At 41.1% G+C, this 18,938-nt stretch overlaps 1 protein-coding gene across 1 annotated transcript in view; it reads right to left on the reverse strand.

Moving 5' to 3' along the window:
- The window catches only part of BEND4 (BEN domain containing 4), a 28,835-nt gene that overhangs the window by 774 nt on the left and 9,123 nt on the right, over nucleotides 1-18,938 (reverse strand). The window contains exons 3-4 of the mRNA XM_021675635.2: nucleotides 7,615-7,706; nucleotides 2,089-2,329 (exon numbers count right to left, since the gene is read on the reverse strand). Coding sequence (XP_021531310.2) covers nucleotides 2,089-2,329; nucleotides 7,615-7,706 — 333 coding nt within the window. The remainder of the gene's footprint in view (nucleotides 1-2,088; nucleotides 2,330-7,614; nucleotides 7,707-18,938) is intronic.

The following is an 18,938-nucleotide window of genomic DNA, read 5'->3' on the forward strand; positions in this document are numbered from 1 at the left end:
GAGGGTAATCCCTCCAAGGAACATTTGCTGTTGAAATGAAAGGTAAATTTAATTTGTAAGGCACGGAATGCACCCTGTCTGGTAAAAGTCAAGGAGATTTCAAAACCTAAGTTGTTACCTGCTCACATTTTGAGAATGTTACTATCTCCAGAAGCACAGCAAATATCATTAGCATGGTATTCTTTATCTAGCTACTAATTTGAAGATGAAGTACAATAAAATAACAGAGTCTTAGTGACTGAGGAGGTGCCTGAGTGTTAGTTCAGAAAAGGTACCCATGTTCTTAGAATGCTGCATGATTAGCTATGCTTATTTCTCAAAATGTAATTTCTATACATGGGCTGGCAAGTATTTTTTATATGCTGTCTCCTCTAAATATTTAATTTCACCAAAAAGCAATTAAAATGCCTGAAAGAGTGAAATGCTTTAGCTGCCTCCAACACAGACAATCACCATATCTTGCCTATGTATTCGCCACCCAAGGGCTGGATGGAGGTCCACGCATTGTGGCCCTAAGTGAAAAATGAGCTGGAGATGGCAGTCTCTGGTTAGGCAGGCTGGGCTGCATCAGGCATCAGTGTGACAGCGGCTCCTTCAGTGTTTCCAGAGCAGCAGCACTAGTTTTCTGGGATGTATTTTAATCCCTCAGTTCTACTGACTTGCTATAGAAATGTAAAATGTTGAATAAGAATTTCTGGAAAAACAATACAGCAATGAGACCCCTTATTTGACTCCTATAAATAAGCCTAAATGCAACTCCCTTGAGTACACACAGCCAGTGCACTCAGTCAACCCCCAAGCTCAACACTGCCTCTTGGTGAGTTAATTCCATCATCTCTTATGATGTCAAGAAATACAGAAAAACGATGGTTAGTTTAGTAGGACAGACCCTGCAGATTTCTACCACCTAGTCACTCTGAGTAAGTGGAATATTTAGACCAGCTAATAGCAGGTGCTCTGGAGCACTTGTGTCTAATAAATATAGGCATTTTCCTCTCAGGCGGTTTCCTGAATTGTGGGCCATGTGCATAAGCCTATAAGGTTGTCTCAATCTAGGAACCACACATGCCTGCCCCATCCCTTCTGAATCAGAATCTCTGGGCGAAGGCCTAGGGAATCTCAGCTGCTAACAAGTACTACATATGCACCCTAGGCACATGATGCCCAGAATTGCCGTGGGCATCTCAGGAGGGAGTGCATAAGCATTCTTTCCAATAACCAGGGCCTTAGCAGAGATAATGTGGCTTTTTTTTTTAAACTGTGATTTCTTCACCAGGAAAAATTTTTATCCCTATTCAGAGTAAGTCAATATTAAGTCTTTCCAGCCAATAAAACTGCCATTGAACTGTACAGGTTAATATTGAGCTTTCTGATATGGATTTTTCAGGTGTGAATGTTTTCTTGGCATTATAACACTTCTATTTGTCTAGGTCTGTGTTTATTTGCACTTGCTGAATCAACTGGATACCTCCTGATTCCTCCTCCCCACCCCTCTGCCCGGCCTACAATAGTGCAGATTAACTGCAAAGTAATCGCTATTAATATTGCTTAAGTCGTATTATCTATGCAGTACATTTAAAAGAAACTTTTTTTTAACCAAAAGAAGAACGTTTTACTGGGCAAGGTATATTTTAGCATTAAGGAGAATTAATCCTAAACAAATGTAAGGGGTTTGGCCAAGTATTCTTGAGAAGGTACTAGAAGGGGACACAAACTAGTACTGGAAATGAGGTAACATTTTACCAATTAAAAAAATTTCCACGCCTTCCCTTCCTCTGTGTGTTCCCCTATGCTCCAGTTTTGCTGGAGGTGGCCTTCTCTGGCAGCAAAGAAAATCTGAATTGGAAGTGTGAAACATGAGGTGCTATGCGATGCTTATGTACCACTAAGTGAGAACAACAATGCTAAGGCAAACGGAGATTTTTAAAAGAGCTTCTCAATACTGAGTAGATGGGCCACATGAAGCCTAGACGTTCTCAGCAGAAAGAAATCAAAATACAGTAAGGCTGAACACTTGTACAGGGAGAGCCACAGCCAATGCGGTGAAATGAGATCACAGATGGTGACACTGAGCGGAAGATGCAGTACCTCGGAGGCATGTTACTTTAACTGGATCCAGAGGGCGTCTTTCGGGACCTGTCTCTCCTGACTGCACTGACCTTTTCCTTTTCCCAAGGCCGCATGAGTACTTAAGCTCATCGGTTGTGAAAACAAATCTGATGAGGTATCGAAGGAGCCGTCTCCCATCTTTCTTTGAAGAATTTACAGCCTCGTCCCACTGTTTGCTCGTTATGTAGACAGGATAGTTGTTCAACAGCTGCTTGCTTCCCTGGAAAAGCGAAATATTTTCTCATTACCCAAGGAGCCAGCCAGCCAGAAGCCGAAGTGATCTCCATTTCAAAGGCAAACATGCTTTTTAACCAAGTGGCTATGCTGACAATGAACCAGGTATTGAAGTGCGCAAGTAATTGCTCAGACTCAGAAGGGGCACTTTTCAAATTACATTTGCATTTTCTATAACAAGAGCCAATGAGGTATAATGAACACCTTTGAAAGGGGAGCTATTTATAACTTACATTTTAACAGGTAGGTTAAAATGTGTCAAGATCCAATGACAGGGAACACTATTTAAACATAACCTGTAACTTTCCTTTTCAATCCATTAAAATATGCAAAAATGACTTTGAAGAGTATGATCAAACAGGTCTCTTCTTTCTTTGGTTACTTTTAAGTACTTTTAGAAATGCTGCTGGTGGTCTATTTTAATAAGGCATTACTTGTGTTTAACGCATCCAACATCTGGTAGTCACTACATTACAATGGAAACGACATTAAAAAGCAAATTTTAAAAAGGGAGAATTGTGGAAACTGAAAAAAAAATCACTAATAATCATGCAAAACAGGTTTCCTCAAATTATAGCTTCTGCAAATGCCACTATGTCAACTCAAAATTTTTCTTCCTTTTCACCTTCATAATTTATGTCTGCTATAAAATTCCCAGGCTAAATAGCTGCAGTGGGATTAATTACGGGAATTTCTGTAACATTTATAAGCCATGTTTAATCAATTGCACCTACACAACCATTACTTTAGTTCTGGTTGTACATAAAATTCTACAGTCCAGGACAAATTAATTAACCCATGATCTTAGTTTTAATGTACTCCCTCCCTAGTAATTAAGGTGTACAAAACAAAAAAGGGAAAACTCATTCATTTTACAACTCGGCAAATTTACTACAGGTTATAAATGTGGCACCATTTGGATCTGCTGGGGTTTTATTTCAAAAAGTGCTCTGTTTAGTTAAACACTGAGAAGGGGAAATGGCATAGGAGCCAACAAGAGGGAGGCAGCCCGATGCGATAGGAAACTGGCACTAAGTTCTGCACGTGGAGACTCATCACGGCAGCATTCATACTTTCCTCAACTAGCAACAGCGTGATGTAGTTTCCTTTCCTAAGGAGGACAGCTGAGGCACCTAGTTTGTGTTCTGAATTTACAGTCAGGCTGGGTTTGAATTGAATCTTGGTTCTATGTCTTACTATACTAACTTGAGCAAGTTACGTCAAGTTGTTGGACCAAAGTTTCCCCATCTGTAAAACTGAAAGAAACTAAATTATCATGAGTGCAAAATGCGACTATTTGGGAGCATGAGCCAAGCCTTGGCTGGGTACAGTGGAGGACCCTGTATACAAGAGACAATCAAAAGATGGGCAACAGCCCAGAGCTCCCCAAGAGTCCTCCAGCCCCAGGTGCTGTTTCATGGCAGGAGGTGAGAAATGGAGGTCTGAATCAGGTTTGTGCAGGACAGAGGTGGGAGCGAAAGCTGTCGATCGAAAAGGCCAGGCAACCAATTCAATCGGCCAGGCTACGTACAGGAGACTGAGGAGGCAAGATGATCCCTAGGTGGCATCTTTCACAAAAATTAGGAACAGAGGCTATGGCCGGGAGGAGGAAAGCAGCAGCAGGGAAAATAATTCCATTGCTTCGCAAGCACTGGAGGAAAGGGCTCCTAAGGACTCTGACTGGTTGACGCCTCGGCCCCCAAGGCAGCTGGGTGGGCCAGGGGTGGGTAAAATCCAGGGGCTGGCCCTCTCAAAACTACTCTCTCTGTCACCAGTACTTTTGTCGAGGAAGCTTAATAACTGTCACCATTTACCGAGCAACTGATTACAGCCCGAGGCACCTGCCCCAAGCACTTTGCACACTCGCCTCCTTTCTCCTCACTGGTGGAGGTACTAGGTCTATTCCACAGCTGGGCTCCGGGTTCAGCCTGAGGCAGGTGACTTTTCTAAACTTTACTCCTTTCTGTTAAAAGAGATGATAATCCCAGCTTGGTGGTTTGTGGTGAGAAGTCCTGCCGTCTCTCCCACCAGAAGATACACTTATGAAGGCTGAGACTGTTACCTGTTTATTCAATGCCAGACTCTCAGGGCGGAGTACAGCACCTGACATCTGACACAATGCAGGTGCAGTAAACATTTATTGAATGGCTGATGCAGTAGAGCACAGGCCTCTGTGGCTGGCTGGCACACAGCAGACACCCAATAACGGTGGCTACAATGAAGAATTCTTACGTTTTCTTAACAACTGAGCACAAATTTGCCAAGTTAAAGAACTTTAAGGAGACCAACATAGATGAGGAGCCACTAAAAACGAGACTTCCACCATCCTTAATTTAAAAAACGAGACTGCCACAATCCTCTTAGTGATGGTCCCTGTAAATAGTCATCAGCCTTAGAAAAAACTGTTTAGCTGGTTTTTAAACTGTTTATTTAACACTATATAATTGTTAAAAGTTGTTCTGCTCAGAAGTGAGCACACCTGTTAAGCCAGGATCACTGCTCTATTTTACCAAGGAGGTCAAATCCCTTTCCAAGGTTTCACAACTCAAAGGGGGGTCTGGGGATGCCATCCCTGAGTTCAGGGTTCACCCCAAGCACGATACTTTGCTGTGCCCCCAAAATTAGTCTATTTCAAGATGGGAGGGACTGGTGATTTGGCAGCTGACAATCCAGGAAAGGAGCTTTCTCAAAACCCTTGAAAAAATCCACTGAATGTAGCAGATCTACATAAGATGTTGGTCTCATAAAATGTAGGAATCCCAATTGGAGGTAATTTTCATCAAGGGAAAGAAAGAGAAAGTAATTTATAGCCCCAAACACAATTCAGAATGCTCTCTGGGTTACAGATGAGATTTATAAACCTGTTTTAGCATTGTTAATAGAAGTAAAATGTGATAAATAACAAAAATGAGAAAATATATGCCTGAAATGACAATAAAAACAGTACAGTCATAATGATGATGAGTCATAAAAGTTTAAACAGTCCTATCCAGAGGAAATGTAGATTTTCCCCATCCTTTTATTTTTGTAGAATTCTGGTTGTATATTTTCTTCAATTAGCCACCCGCAGCTTATTAAACACTGACTATTGTTGAGTCACTGAAAAAAAACAAGATGAATCACCCGTAATTAATGGGTTCCTTAAGAGTCATCATCAAATGGAAGATATAGGTGTACATTTACTATTAAGCAAGGTAACTAGTTCTGAATTAGACTTATGAAAAGTGTGCTACACAGGCACAAAGTGGGGTGTGGCAATCAGGGAGAGCTTCCTGGAGGAAGTGGGCTTTTCAGCTGTGCTGTTTGTATGACAGTAATGTCAAGTTAGGAAATCTGGACTTCATTCTAGGGAGCAAAGGATTTTAAGCATACAACATTTAGTTTGGATCTGTAATTCAGGAGAAAAAAGAAAAAAACTTTCCAGTGTGGAGAATGAAGAAGGAAGCTGCTGCAATAGTTCAGGTGAGAGAGTCAGCCCAGGAGAAGGGAGACAATTCAACGTGCTATAGAATTATTGGATGTAGGAAATGAGGGGGTCAGTGATGTGCCAGAAATTTCTACCAGGGGTTGGTAGGACCTTTACTGAAAACAGGAGGAGTTGCAGATGGGTATTCAGAATAGGTGTGAGAGCAAGCGTTGTGTGGCAATCCACTGTGGGCCAGGCAGTTGACATGGTGGTCTGTAACGGACCCACAGGGACTGGTGCTCTAGATATGCGTGTGGGACTTGTTAACCCACAGGTAGTGAATGTTATAAGAGACATAACTGGGCAGAGGCTCACGTCTATAATCTCATCGCTTTTGGAGGCTGAGGCAGGAGAATCACTTGAGCTCAGGAGTTCAAGACCAGCCTGGGCAACAAAGTGAGGCTCTGCCTAACAAAAACTACAGAAGTTAGCTGGGTGTGGGGGTGTGCACCTGTAGTCTCAGCTACTTGGGGGAATGAGATGGGAGGATCACCTGAGCCTGGGAGGGCGAGGATGCCCTGAGCCATGATCACGCCACTGCACTCCAGCCTGGGCAAGAAGGCGAGGCCCTGTCTCAAGTAAAAATAAATAAAAAGAAACATAACCAATGAGAAAAGGCAGTAGAGAGTGGGAGAAAGAGACAAAGCACAACTCTGGAGAACAGCGGATGGAAAAACTCATGACAGAGTCATAGAAGAAGGGCAAGGAACCAGGAGAAAGTACTGACACTAAGGCCATGGGCAAGAGAGAGCGCAGAGGAGGAGAGGTGAGGGCCTGGGGTGATCAGAGTGGAAAAAGGGCCACTGGACCAGATAACTGGGAGAGTTTCCAGGGGCCTCTTGCAGAAAACTCTGGAAGTGGTGGACGAGAAGCCAGATTACAGGGTGGAAGAGCAAATGGAAACTAATAGAGAGAAGATAATGAACACAGACCAGCCTTTCAAATGTTTGATCATTAGAATAACATGAGGTCACCATTCAGCAAGCATGAATCGAGTGCCTTCTATGACCCTTGAGATGAAACCTGGGCCCAACCTTCAAGGAGCAAGATGTGCCATAGTGTAGAATGAAGGTGCTGACCCAGCATGCTTTGGGAGCCTGCAAGGAGATGGAAGTAGAAAGGAGGGCAATGATGGCGGAAGGGAGGGAGAATCCAAGGTAGGCTTATTTTTAGGCTGGGGGAAACCTGAGAGCTTCTCCATGGGATTCTCATGGGGATGGCCCATGGTTCTCAAGTCTCGTATGAAAGTCATATATTCAAAACTGAGCCTTGAACATCTTATAAGTATGTACCATATTTATTACTATTAAAACACATCATTTCTTCTACCGATTGGGAGAGACTGTGGTTTCTTCCACTGAGGTCCAGATGAAGAAAATAACCCATGTCCAGGAGCCCTGACATCTGGAGAATGCTTATCTACATACTGGAGAATCTTGCCCAGTGTGTGCGGGGCCCAGAGTGAGGGGCATGTGGAACCCAGGCTGTCTGAGGGAATGAGAAGTTGGTGTCTCTCATTTCAGGCACCTCTGTGCAAACAGAATGGTGGAAAAATTGCCCATGCTATTTAAATTGCCATTACCTCTGTCTTTTCCCTATTCAGAGTACAAAGCTGAATCTCTGTAGTTAAATACATGCATGATCTTTCTCCACAAATTACATACTTACAGGTAATAGACCCATAAACCTTAGTCAAAAACTATTATGCTAGCCAATCTGTTCTGGTATACACCTGGTAAGTTATCAACAGGTTTCATTTTAAGGGAATTCCAAATGGAACATTTATCTTTTTACTAGAGACCTACCTCAGTTGGTTGGTCGGCTGGCTGTGGCATCAGGAGTTGGTTGTGGTGCTGCAGAACCGTCTTCAAGTAATCTAAAACGGTCTGGCAGGGCACTGGGGGGAAGAAATGTCAACAATTACACATTGGCTATCCCACAACCTCAAAATAAAAAAAAATTAAGTTTTTTTAAAAAAACAAAAAAACAGAAGTCTCACTGGCACCCACACTGGAGTGCAGTGGGGTGATCTTAGCTCACTGCAACTTTGAACTCCTGGGCTCAAGTGATTCTCCCACTTCAGCCTCCCCAGTAGCTCGGACTACAGGTGACACCACTGTACCCAGCTAATTATGTTAAATTTTTCTGCAGAGACAGGGTCTTGCTATGCTGCCCAGGATGGTCTTGAGCTCCTGGCCTCAAGTGATCCTCCTGCTTTGGCCTCCCAAAGTGCTGGGTTTACAGGCTCAAGGCACCGCACCCGGCCTCTAAAAAGATTTTGATGCAAACTTCTGAAAAAAAAAAAAAAAGAAAAAGAAAAAAAGATTTTCTAAAGGAAATAGAATCTTCTTTCATTTGACATCCGTAGTTATTTCAGTTTGTAAATACAGAACAGATGCTATAGTTTCGAAAGAATTTTTAGGCTCAGCATAATTCACTGAGAACCTTCAAGTCAAACTTACTCCTAGATGAATTTGGGTCAACAATCATGATCACAAGGAACTCACAAAAGAGACATGTCTTGACTTATTTGACTCAGATTGCAGCATGAGCACCCAATGACACTTTTTAAAATTCAAGTACTGAAAACTAATGTTTTGCTAATTATTAATCAATAATATAACTGTTTCTAATGATGGATTCATTCCTAGTTCTTCAGTAAGCAGAAATTCCATACAATTAGACCTGCTTCTCAGTGCATACACACTTGACCGCACAGTTTTTTCTGTAAGTGTCCCAAAGAAGCTCAATTGATTTGATCCCTTTGATTATGTATTTCACTAACTATACACTACTTTTTGAGGCTTAGTCTTATAGACTCATTGAATAATCAATCACAATATAACTGAATAGATACTAACCCAACATAGAGCATGACATTTTTTTGTACCACTGCATAAATAATGCCTACATCTTAAGATTTATATTAGAACCCTTTCAGGAGTAGTAACTAATTGCCTTTAAAGGTCTTGGTAGCTTAGTTAATAACCTAATTTAAATGAATTGTTGCCACCATATTTCTTAGCTGTGTGTTTTCTTAAGATGTTTTTGCCACGTTCAAGAAAATAATAAATATTTAACCTAAGCCCTAATTTTAAAGTATCACCACTGAGCTTTCTAAATTTTGTTTTCCTCACCATTTTTTAAGATTGCAAACAGGAATTATTATTTTATGCACTGCTAATAGCTTTGGATTTTTCAGGTGCCATCACAATGTAACATAATAAATCAAAAACTACTTCAACATCCTTTTGAAGAATTTGAATAACAGGAAGTAGGAGTAAGTTAGAAAATTTTTCTTATTGCCAAAAAAAGTATTTTCTTAAATAATCATCCTTACAGACCTGGGTTGTGGCCACCTGTTAACAGTTATATGCATATATTCTTCAAATTGAAGAAGCATTTGCTGAACAGTAAGAGGTCAACCAAAATAAGTCACACGTGTATCAGAAGTAGGCTTGTTATCAAACCAAAGTTTAATAAAATCTGTCAAATGGCCCTAATTTCACCAGCTTCTTAAAAGTCCAACCCTTTTTCACTGATGCCACAGTGAGGAAGAATGCGTCTTCTGACAATGAGCATTAACTGCTGGAAAAAACCCTAAATCTCGAGAAACAAATGTAGACAGGAAACAGGTCTGCATTTTAGTTCCAGGTTTTCACTGACTGTGTCGCCTTTGGGACTTCATTTACTTTCTACGTATGAATCTCTTCTACACAGGGCTGAATATAAGACTCCAAAGCAGCACTCTGTTCTTCACAGTTTATGGTTAGAATAAAATGCAAGGGTACATATGTCACTGCTTTGCCAAGTGACATGTGTAAGGTACTACCTTGGATTTAGCTTGGAAGTTTTAGAGAAATTTGTAAAGACTCACTGATAAGGATTTCAATAAACTTTTTTTGATCCCTTACCCATATTTTAGAGTCATTAAGATGTAGCCAAGCACAGTGGCTCACGCCTGTAATCCCAGCATTTGGGAGGTGAAGGTGGGAGGATCGTTTGTGCCCAGGAGATTGAGACCAGTCTGGGAAACACAGTAAGAACACATCTCTACAAAAAAATAAAAAAATAGCTGGGTGTGGTGGCCTGTGCCAGTAATCCTAGCAACCCAGGAGTAAGCTGGGAGGATCGTCTGGGAGTCTAGCATTTTGGGGCTGCAACAAGCATGCCTGTGCCACTGCACTCCAGCCTGGGCAACAGAGCAACACTCAGTCCCTAAAACAAACAAAAAGAGGTATATGGGTATATGAAAAAACATTTATAGTAAGAGCCATTTATGATAAACCTACAGCCAACATCATACTGAATGGACAAAAGCTGGAAGCATTCCCCTTGAAAACTGGCACAAAACAAGGATGCCCCCTCTCACCACTGCTATTCAACATAGTATTGAAAGTTTTGGTTAGGGCAATCAGGCAAGAGAAAGAAATGAAGGATATTCAAATAGAAAGAGAAGAAGAAGCCAAACTGTCTCTGTAGATGACATGATCCTGTATCTAGAAAACCCCATTGTCTCAGCCCAAAAGCTTCTTAAGCTAAGAAACTTCAGCAAAGTCTCAGAACACAAAATTAATGTGCAAAAAATCACACAAGCATTCCTATACACCAACAACAGGCAAGCAGAGAGTCAAATCATGAGTGAACTCCCATTAATAACTGCCACAGAGAATAAAATACCTAGGAATACAACAAACAAAGGAAGTGAAGGACCTCTTCAAGGAGAACTGTAAACCACTGTTTAAGAAAATTAGAGAGAACACAAGCAAATGGAAAAACATTCCATGCTCCTGGATTGGAAGAATCAATATCATGAAAATGGTCATACTGCCCAAAGTAATTTATAGATTCAATACTATTCCTATTAACCTACCACTGACATTCTTCACAGAATTAGAAAAAATTACTTTAAAATTCTTATGGAACAAAAAAAGAGCCCATATAGCCAAGACAATCCTAAGTAAAAAGAACACAGCTGGGGACTACAGTAAGCAAAACAGCATGGTACTGGTGCAAAAACAGACCAATGGAACAGAATAGAGAACTCAGAAATAAGACTGCACATCTACAACCATCTGATCTTTGACAAACCTGACAAAAACAAGCAATGGGGAAAGGATTCTCTATTTAATAAATGGTGCTGGGAGAACTGGCTAGCCATATGCAGAAAATTGAAACTGGACCCCTTCCTTATACCTTATATAAGATGGATTAAAGACTTAAATGTAAAACCCAAAACTAAAAATTCTAGAAGAAAATCTAGGTGATACCATTCAGGACATAGGCAGAAGCAAAGATTGCATGACAAAAATGTCAAAAGCAACTGCAACAAAAGCAAAAATTGACAAATAGGATCTAAGTAAACTAAAGAGCTTCTGCACAGCAGAAGAAACTATCATCAGGGTGAACAATCTACAGAATGGAAGAAAATTTTTGCAATCTATCCATCTGACAAAGGTCTAATATCCAGAATCTACAAGAAACTTAAACAAATTCATAAGAAAAAAATCTATTAAAAAGTGGGCAAAAGACATGAACAGACACTTCTCAAAAGAACACATTTATGCAGCCAACAAACATGAAAAAAAGTGCATCATCACTAATCATTAGAGAAATGCAAATCAAAACCACAATGAGATGCCATCTCATGATAGTCAGAATAGCAATTATTATAAAGTCAAAAAAAACAAACAGATGCTGGTGAGGCTGTGGAGAAATGGGAATGCTTTTACACTGTTGGTGGGAAGGTAAATTAGTTCAACCATTATGGAAGACAATGTGGCGATTCCTCAAAGACCTAGAACCAGAAATACCATTTGACCCAGCAATCTCATTTCTGGGTATATATCCAAAGGAATATAAATCATTCTGTTACAAAGATACATGCACACATATGTTCACTGCAGCACTATTCACAATAGCAAAAACATGGAATCAACCCATATGCCCATCAATGACAGACTGGATAAAGAAAATGTGGTACATACACACCATGGAATACTATGCAGTCATAAAAGGGAAACGAGATCATGTCCTTTTCAGGGACATGGATAGAACTGGAAGCCATTAGTAGGGTAGTTATTATAACCTTTGAAAACCCAACTGTAGAGCCCAATCGTTTACACTGAGTATAATAACAGTTTTGTACTAATTTTGAAGTTGTGTGAAAAACGTCTACATCACTGTTGTCTCCCCTTCCTTGCTATTACTTCAGTGTGGAGGGGACAGTCCTGGAAGGGCTTAGAGGCTGGCTCTTTCTTTCCATGCATAACATTTAGGCAGCAGTGCTAAGCTATGACCCAAGCCAGTGGATGCACACAGGTTAGAAGGAAATGGAGTGTTATGTGTATATACTGGCCATAGCAGCTCTATTTAAGGGAAGTGGGTCCTGTACATTGATAGCTGGGCACAGGCTAAGGACCAGGAAGACTAAAGTCAGGCTCATATTTGGTCAATTGTTTAAAAAAAACATAAGCCTGTAATCCTAGCACTTTGGGAGGCCAAGGTGGGTGGATCACAAGGTCAGGAGACCATCCTGGCCAACATGGTGAAATCCCGTCTCTACTAAAAATACAAAAATTAGCTGGGCGTGGCAGCATGTGCCTGTAGTCCCAGCTACTCGGGAGGTTGAGGGAGGAGAATGGCTTGAACCTGGGAGGCGGAGGTTGTAGTGAGCAGAGATTGCACCACTGCACTCCAGCCTGGTGACAGTGCCAGATTGCATCTCAAAACAAAAAACAAAAACAAAAACTGTAATAGCCAAAACTGCCTCAGGTGTTCTGAGTAACCCCCTTCACTGGATGTCCTTCCACCCCTAGTCCCACGAGGCAGGGACCTCCAGGCACCCCCAGCCAAGGCCTGCCGTGAAGGAATTGGAACATCGCTCTTGACGGGGGCTCTCTGGATAGGTGCCAAGATTTACACAGGGAAGCTATGGAATCAAATAAGGTATTTTCTGTTTAGAAAAAAAGTCAGTCAATCTGGAAAATGGAGATAGGTGCATCTAGAAAAGTGGGAGTGAAATTTGCGATCCTGACCCACAGTTACACCACGTGCCTGCCTGGGAGGTGCATGGTCACTGAAAAGGGAATTGTGGAAAACCTCCTGTCCTTCTGTCCCTCTGTTTTATTCATCTAAGGTTCTGTGGGGGGTTGTGAAGTTTCCGAGTGAGGACTGGCCTTCACGAGTGAGGTGTGTGGCCAGTGCTGCAGGTGCAGCTGTGTGGAGTCCAGGCCACCACACTACTCCTTTGGCCCCCAAAGGAAGGGAGAATGGGTCTGGCTCTCAGCAGCAAGAGGTCAAGGGGATCCTCGGGGAGCTGCTGATGCCCCCAGGGCCAACTAACTGCCTTCTTGTGCAAATTAGGAATTTTTTATTTTATTATTTATTTAATTTATTGAGACAGAGTTTCAGTTTTGTTGCCCAGGCTGGAGTGCAATGATGCAATCTTGGCTCACTGCAACCTCCGCCTCCTGGGTTCAAGCGATTCTCCTGCCTCAGCCTCCCAAGTAGCTGGGACTACAGGTGCCCACCACCACGCCCGGCTAATTTTTTATATTTTTAGTAGAGAGGGGTTTTCACCATGATGGCCAGACTGGTCTTGAACTCCTGACCTCAGGTGATCCACCCGCCTTGACCTTCCAAAGTTCTGGGATGACAGGCGCCCGGCCTAAATTAGGAATTTTAATTAAGTCACTCTGACGGTGAAACTACTACTTTAGACCCATTGGGCAGGTTTTAGTCATTCATTTGTCCATTCTGCAGAAGAAAGTCCGATGAATCTAGCAGGTATAATGAGAAAGTAAATGAGGAACCAAAAACGAAACTTCTATTAAAAGAAAAATGGCTATAAAGGCACCCAAAACGTACCTACTACCTATCCTGATATTGATATTTATCATTTTTTCTCCTCTATGTAACAGAATTTCAAAATGCATCTTGGATAATCCTGGAAACAGTAAAATACTTAAGAAGAAGAAAGGAAAGAAGGAAAGTCTTTTGTGTAAATAGTACATGTTAAGCAAAAGGCACCCAATATACACTGCCTAATGTAAGCTACTGTCATTTCAAAGATTGGTTGTCTATGAATTCGACATACAATCCACTTCCCTGATTCTGTTGACTGTGGTGTCTTGGCAGCTGTATTGTCTAAGCAGCAATAGCCAACACTATCCAAGCAAAGTAAAAATGGAGAGGAATGGGTTACAAATGTTCCACTGGGTATGTAGAATATCTAGATGGACACGCTGCTCAAAAAATGGTACAGACACTATGGAAAACAGTATTGGAAGTTTCCTAGAAAAGCGAAAATAGGACCCAGCAAATCTTCTCCTGGACATATACCAAAAGGAAATGAAATCAACACCTTGTAAAGATGTCTGCACGACCACATTCATTGCAGTGTTATTCCCAATAACCAAGACATGGAAACAGCCTAAGTGTCTGTCAACAGACAAGTGGATAAAGAAACTGTGGTACATGACTGAATAGAGTATTATTCTGATCTAAAAAAGAACAAGATTTTGCCACTGCCACAACATGAGTAAGCCTGGAGGGCATTATGTTAAGCCAGACACAGAAAGAAAAATATTGCAAGATCTCACTTACATGTGGAAACTGAAATACAGAAAAATTCAAATATATGGAGCTAGAGAACAAAACAGTGGGTACAAGGGGTGGGGAGTTGGAGTGGAAATGGGGAGATATAGATCAGAGTTTATGAAGTAGCACAGATGTGGGATGAATAGGTCTAGAGATCCAATACAACATGAGGAATACAGGTGACAAATCTGTACCATACTTGAGATTAAGATTTGAGCAGCTCTTACTACAAGAACAACAACAAAATGGGTAACTATATGAGATGATAGGTATGTTAATTAGCTTCACTACAGTAACCTTTCAATTGTCTATATCCTATAATTTCATGTTGTATACTTTACAAAATAAAGTTTATTTAAAATATCAACAATAAATAGATCTTCCCTATATTTGGCCCTTAGAAAATTTCAAAGTATTTTTAATGTGTTATAATTATTTCACTTTGGAATTTTCTTAGCAAAAATCATCACATTTTATGATTCTAAGACCCACAGTTTTTCATATTTTAAAACCTATGGACTTTGTGTTCAAATATAATTATAACGTACAGTTATGACTTCTTTCTTAGTGGAACATAAAGATGGGTGTGTCTTACATCCACTGGTGTTTCAGATTAGATGAAATAGGGCATTTTATATTTGCCCTCCTTTATGATTTCTCCTTAGTGTCGACTAAGCTTCCTAAGTAAATGTGACTACTCTAAACTGACACTCTTTCCAAGTTCCATGTGCCATTTTCCTTCTTTTAATAACCTCTCAACCCTTCATATTCCTAATCCAAAAGTTTTCTGTTTTTGTGACTTTTTTCTTTTAACCTAATTTCACTTTCATTTAAAAAAATTTAACTTCTAAACAGACTTTCTAATTTTCTAGTGTGGTGATCTAATATAAAAGAATATGTGCTAATGCTATTTCCTTGGGATAAAATATGAATTCCCTATACCTGCAACTGACTCTGAAAAGTTAGAGAATTTTCCAGAAACCCCTGCCTTGCATGTAGCTGATCATCAAGACTGTTGGATATTTTACAAATAATACAGTAACACTGGCCTTCTCGGAGTAGTGTCAGAAGTAGTGCCTGCCCACAGATTCTTGCTCTTTGGTATGGTCTCTTATGTCTTCCCTTGAGAACTGCCCAAGTGAAATCATTTTTTTCTTGTAGACTGATAGGCTTGTTTATTTTTAACTCTCATTTCAAGAACTGCTCCCAGGTGTAAAGGCTTTATTTCAGAAAACAACAACAACAACAACAACAAATTCTCAACAGCACTCCTCTGGAGAAATGACCAAGGAATGCTGCCTGGGCTCTGGCCTGCAGCAGCTGACCCATCTCCTTTTCAACCTTATTTTCTGTGCTAACTGCTGAGCGCTATCTTCTCCTTTGTACTTATCCATCCTGACTGGCTGTAAAAAACTGATTCCCACAGCACAGGTGAACTCTACTGGAAGAAAGCCCCAAGTCCTTCCACAGAAATGTTATTGGCCTCTGGAACGGTGAGGGCCTGCTGCTTAGGGAAAATCCATCCCAAGCTATGGAGGAGAGTTACTGCATGACAAAACATTTTTATTTTTATTCCATGCAAAACTAGTGTACCACTTAGCACACTTTTCTTCAAATGATAACAGATATCTCCTCCACCAAAAATGCACAGCTAATCGAGTAAAAAGTGGATTCTTGGATGTCACTCACAGGCTGGTTTATTGAGAGGTAAGGGCAAGAGGGCAGCTTTGATCAAGTTTTCATCTCCAAGTGACACTCTAACCTGTTTTCCAATATTAGGGTGTCCCTAGATCATCAACACATGTGATAAGTAATCACAAATAAGCTAATATTTTCTTCACTGTATACTATTTTTGCTATGCATAATTAATAAACTGACTTTTCATCCATATTGTTGATGTATTACTAAACATAATCACATAGGGTTCCATGTGAAATGGTTGCTGGTTCAAGTTCAGGGAGGGGACTGTCAACAGGGTTGAATGTGTACAGTAATAGGATTGATCATTAGCCTAATTGCAACCTGTGTCAATTCGATGTTTGATCATTAACAAGTCTCAAGAAATTGCAGCATTTCCATCTTTCTGGGAAGTACAAAAGACAATGATTAGTGGCAAGCCAACACTGAGTTAACCCCTGACACAGGCACCTGACGTGCTATGGGTTCAGTAAGCGAGAGGGGGACTGGGTTTGCTCAGGACACATCAAAGACATACAGTTTGCCAAATATTTAGGATCAGATTTTAGACAATAATATTGGGACATTTGTGTCACCTGTCCTTGCACTCTGAAACTCTTTCCCATGATGAGATCAAGGAGTGCCACTAAGCACTTCAGAAGCTAGGAAGGCTCCTTTGGTTATGGTTCTGAGTGGCTGATGGAAGCCCCTAGAGCTGGATGACCTCTAGGACACTATTTTCTGCCCTAGTTAAAGGGGCAGTGAGGGCGACAACAAAAATACCTCTATCAGATAAACCCACAGTGAACTACGCACGGTTTACATAGCTGTGAGACTTGTAAAATCCTACAGTGTGCTAGCTGCAACCACATCTCCGACTTGGGGAAACCAGGAGTGATCTGGTTCCATTACATCCTTCTGGGTTCTACACAGTGTCCCTCTTAAAGTCAGTGCCTGTCTGTGTGGGAAAACACTACGCCTCTGCATCTAACCCCAGGGCTCCAGTGCAAAAGGAGAGAATGAATTTGCTGCACCTCTTACTTCCCCTCCATAAGACAACTGTACTTAATCCAATTCCAAAATGTTCTGAACCAAACTTCAGCTCTATTTGGGGAATTCTTTTAAATGATTAACACTTCTTTTTGCTTCATTTGTCTACTAATAAACAAGTGGATAGCTTTTTTTTTTTTTTTTTTTTTTTGAGACGGAGTCTCCCTCTGTTGCCCAGGCTGGAGGGCAATGGCGTGATCTTGGCTCATTGCAACCTCCACCTCCTGGATTCAAACAAATCTCCTGCCTCAGCCGCCTGAATAGCTGGGACTACAGGCACGTGCCACCACATCCAGCTAATTTTTGCATTTTTAGTAGAGACAGGGTTTTACCATGTTGGCCATGCTGGTTTCGAACTCCTGACCTCGTGATCCACCCACCTCAGTCTCCCAAAGTGCTGAGATTACAGGTGTGAGTCACTGCACCCAGCCAACAAGTGGGTAGCTTTCTTTAACATTCCCTTCTTTCTATATCAGCTGCCAAATTGAGTGATACAAAGATACCATATTAGGAAAAGGATATAGTTTATATTGGCAGGGTGTGGTGGCTCATGCCTGCAGTCCCAGCACTTTCGGGGGAGCTGAGGCAGGCGAATCATCTGAGGTCAGGAGTTTAAGACCAGCCTAGCCAACATGGCAAAACCCTGTCTGTACTAAAAATACAAAATAATAATAATAATAATTAGCCAGGCATGGTGGTGTGCACCTGTAGTCCCAGCTATTCAGGGGGCTGAGGCAGGAGAATTGCTTAAACCCAGGCAGCAGAGATTGCAATGAGCCAAAATCACACCACTGCACTCCAGCCTGGGCGGCAGAGTGAGATTCCCTCTCAATTAAAAAAAAAAAAAGCCGGGCGCAGTGGCTCAAGCCTGTAATCCCAGCACTTTGGGAGGCCGAGGCAGGTGGATCACGAGGTCAAGAGATCGAGACCATCCTGGTCAACACAGTGAAATCCCGTCTCTACTAATACAAAAAAAAAAAAAATTAGCTGGGCATGGTGGCACGTGCCTGTAATCCCAGCTATTCAGGAGGCTGAGGCAGGAGAATTGCCTGAACCCAGGAGGCGGAGGTTGCGGTGAGCCGAGATCGTGCCATTGCACTCCAGCCTGGGTAACAAGAGCGAAACTCCGTCTCAAAAAAAAAAACGAGAAAAAAAGAATATAACTTACATTTATACATATGTATTGACATTAAATTTTAAAATTTCATATGTATGATTTATTTTGAACCCCATATATTAGAACAATAGTACATATATGCAATTAACCAATAAATGTGTAGACTGGTGGGCACAAGCTTAAACACTTTTTAGCAACAACTGCACAATTAAAAAGGTCTGAAGAGACTGTTCTTGTTAATGATCTTAATGTCTTCGGTAAGCCACAGACATACAGGAATGAATTCAAAGATAAAAGTATAATCAGTACTTTACCAAATAGTAAAAAAACAAAAAACTTTGCAACCCAGAGAATGTCTTGCCAGAAAGATGATTTTACTACCCTGAAAATCCAGTCCAAGAGGCAGGAAATGCCTCATGTTTAGCCAGGGCCACAGTTTGGGGCCAACTTAATTACTGTTCTATCTCTGACCTATTAGTTTTAGTTTACAGTTTCTTAATAATCTTAAAGGACGGTGTGTATGCTAAAGAGCCTAAGCTTGTTGAAACTTAAAAGGAAAGGCAGGGAAAATTAATGAAGCAGAAGAGACCATTTCATTTGTTCAGTATTATTTGAGTCCTGCCTCTGAAAGTATTTTACTTTAATTTCTATCATTGACTAATAACATGCATACAATCAAAGTT

The sequence above is a fragment of the Aotus nancymaae genome, unplaced genomic scaffold (genome assembly GCF_030222135.1).
Source record: "Aotus nancymaae isolate 86718 unplaced genomic scaffold, 86718_ANA_hifiasm-v0.15.2.pri h1tg000006l, whole genome shotgun sequence".
Classification (NCBI taxonomy): Eukaryota; Metazoa; Chordata; class Mammalia; order Primates; family Aotidae; genus Aotus; species Aotus nancymaae.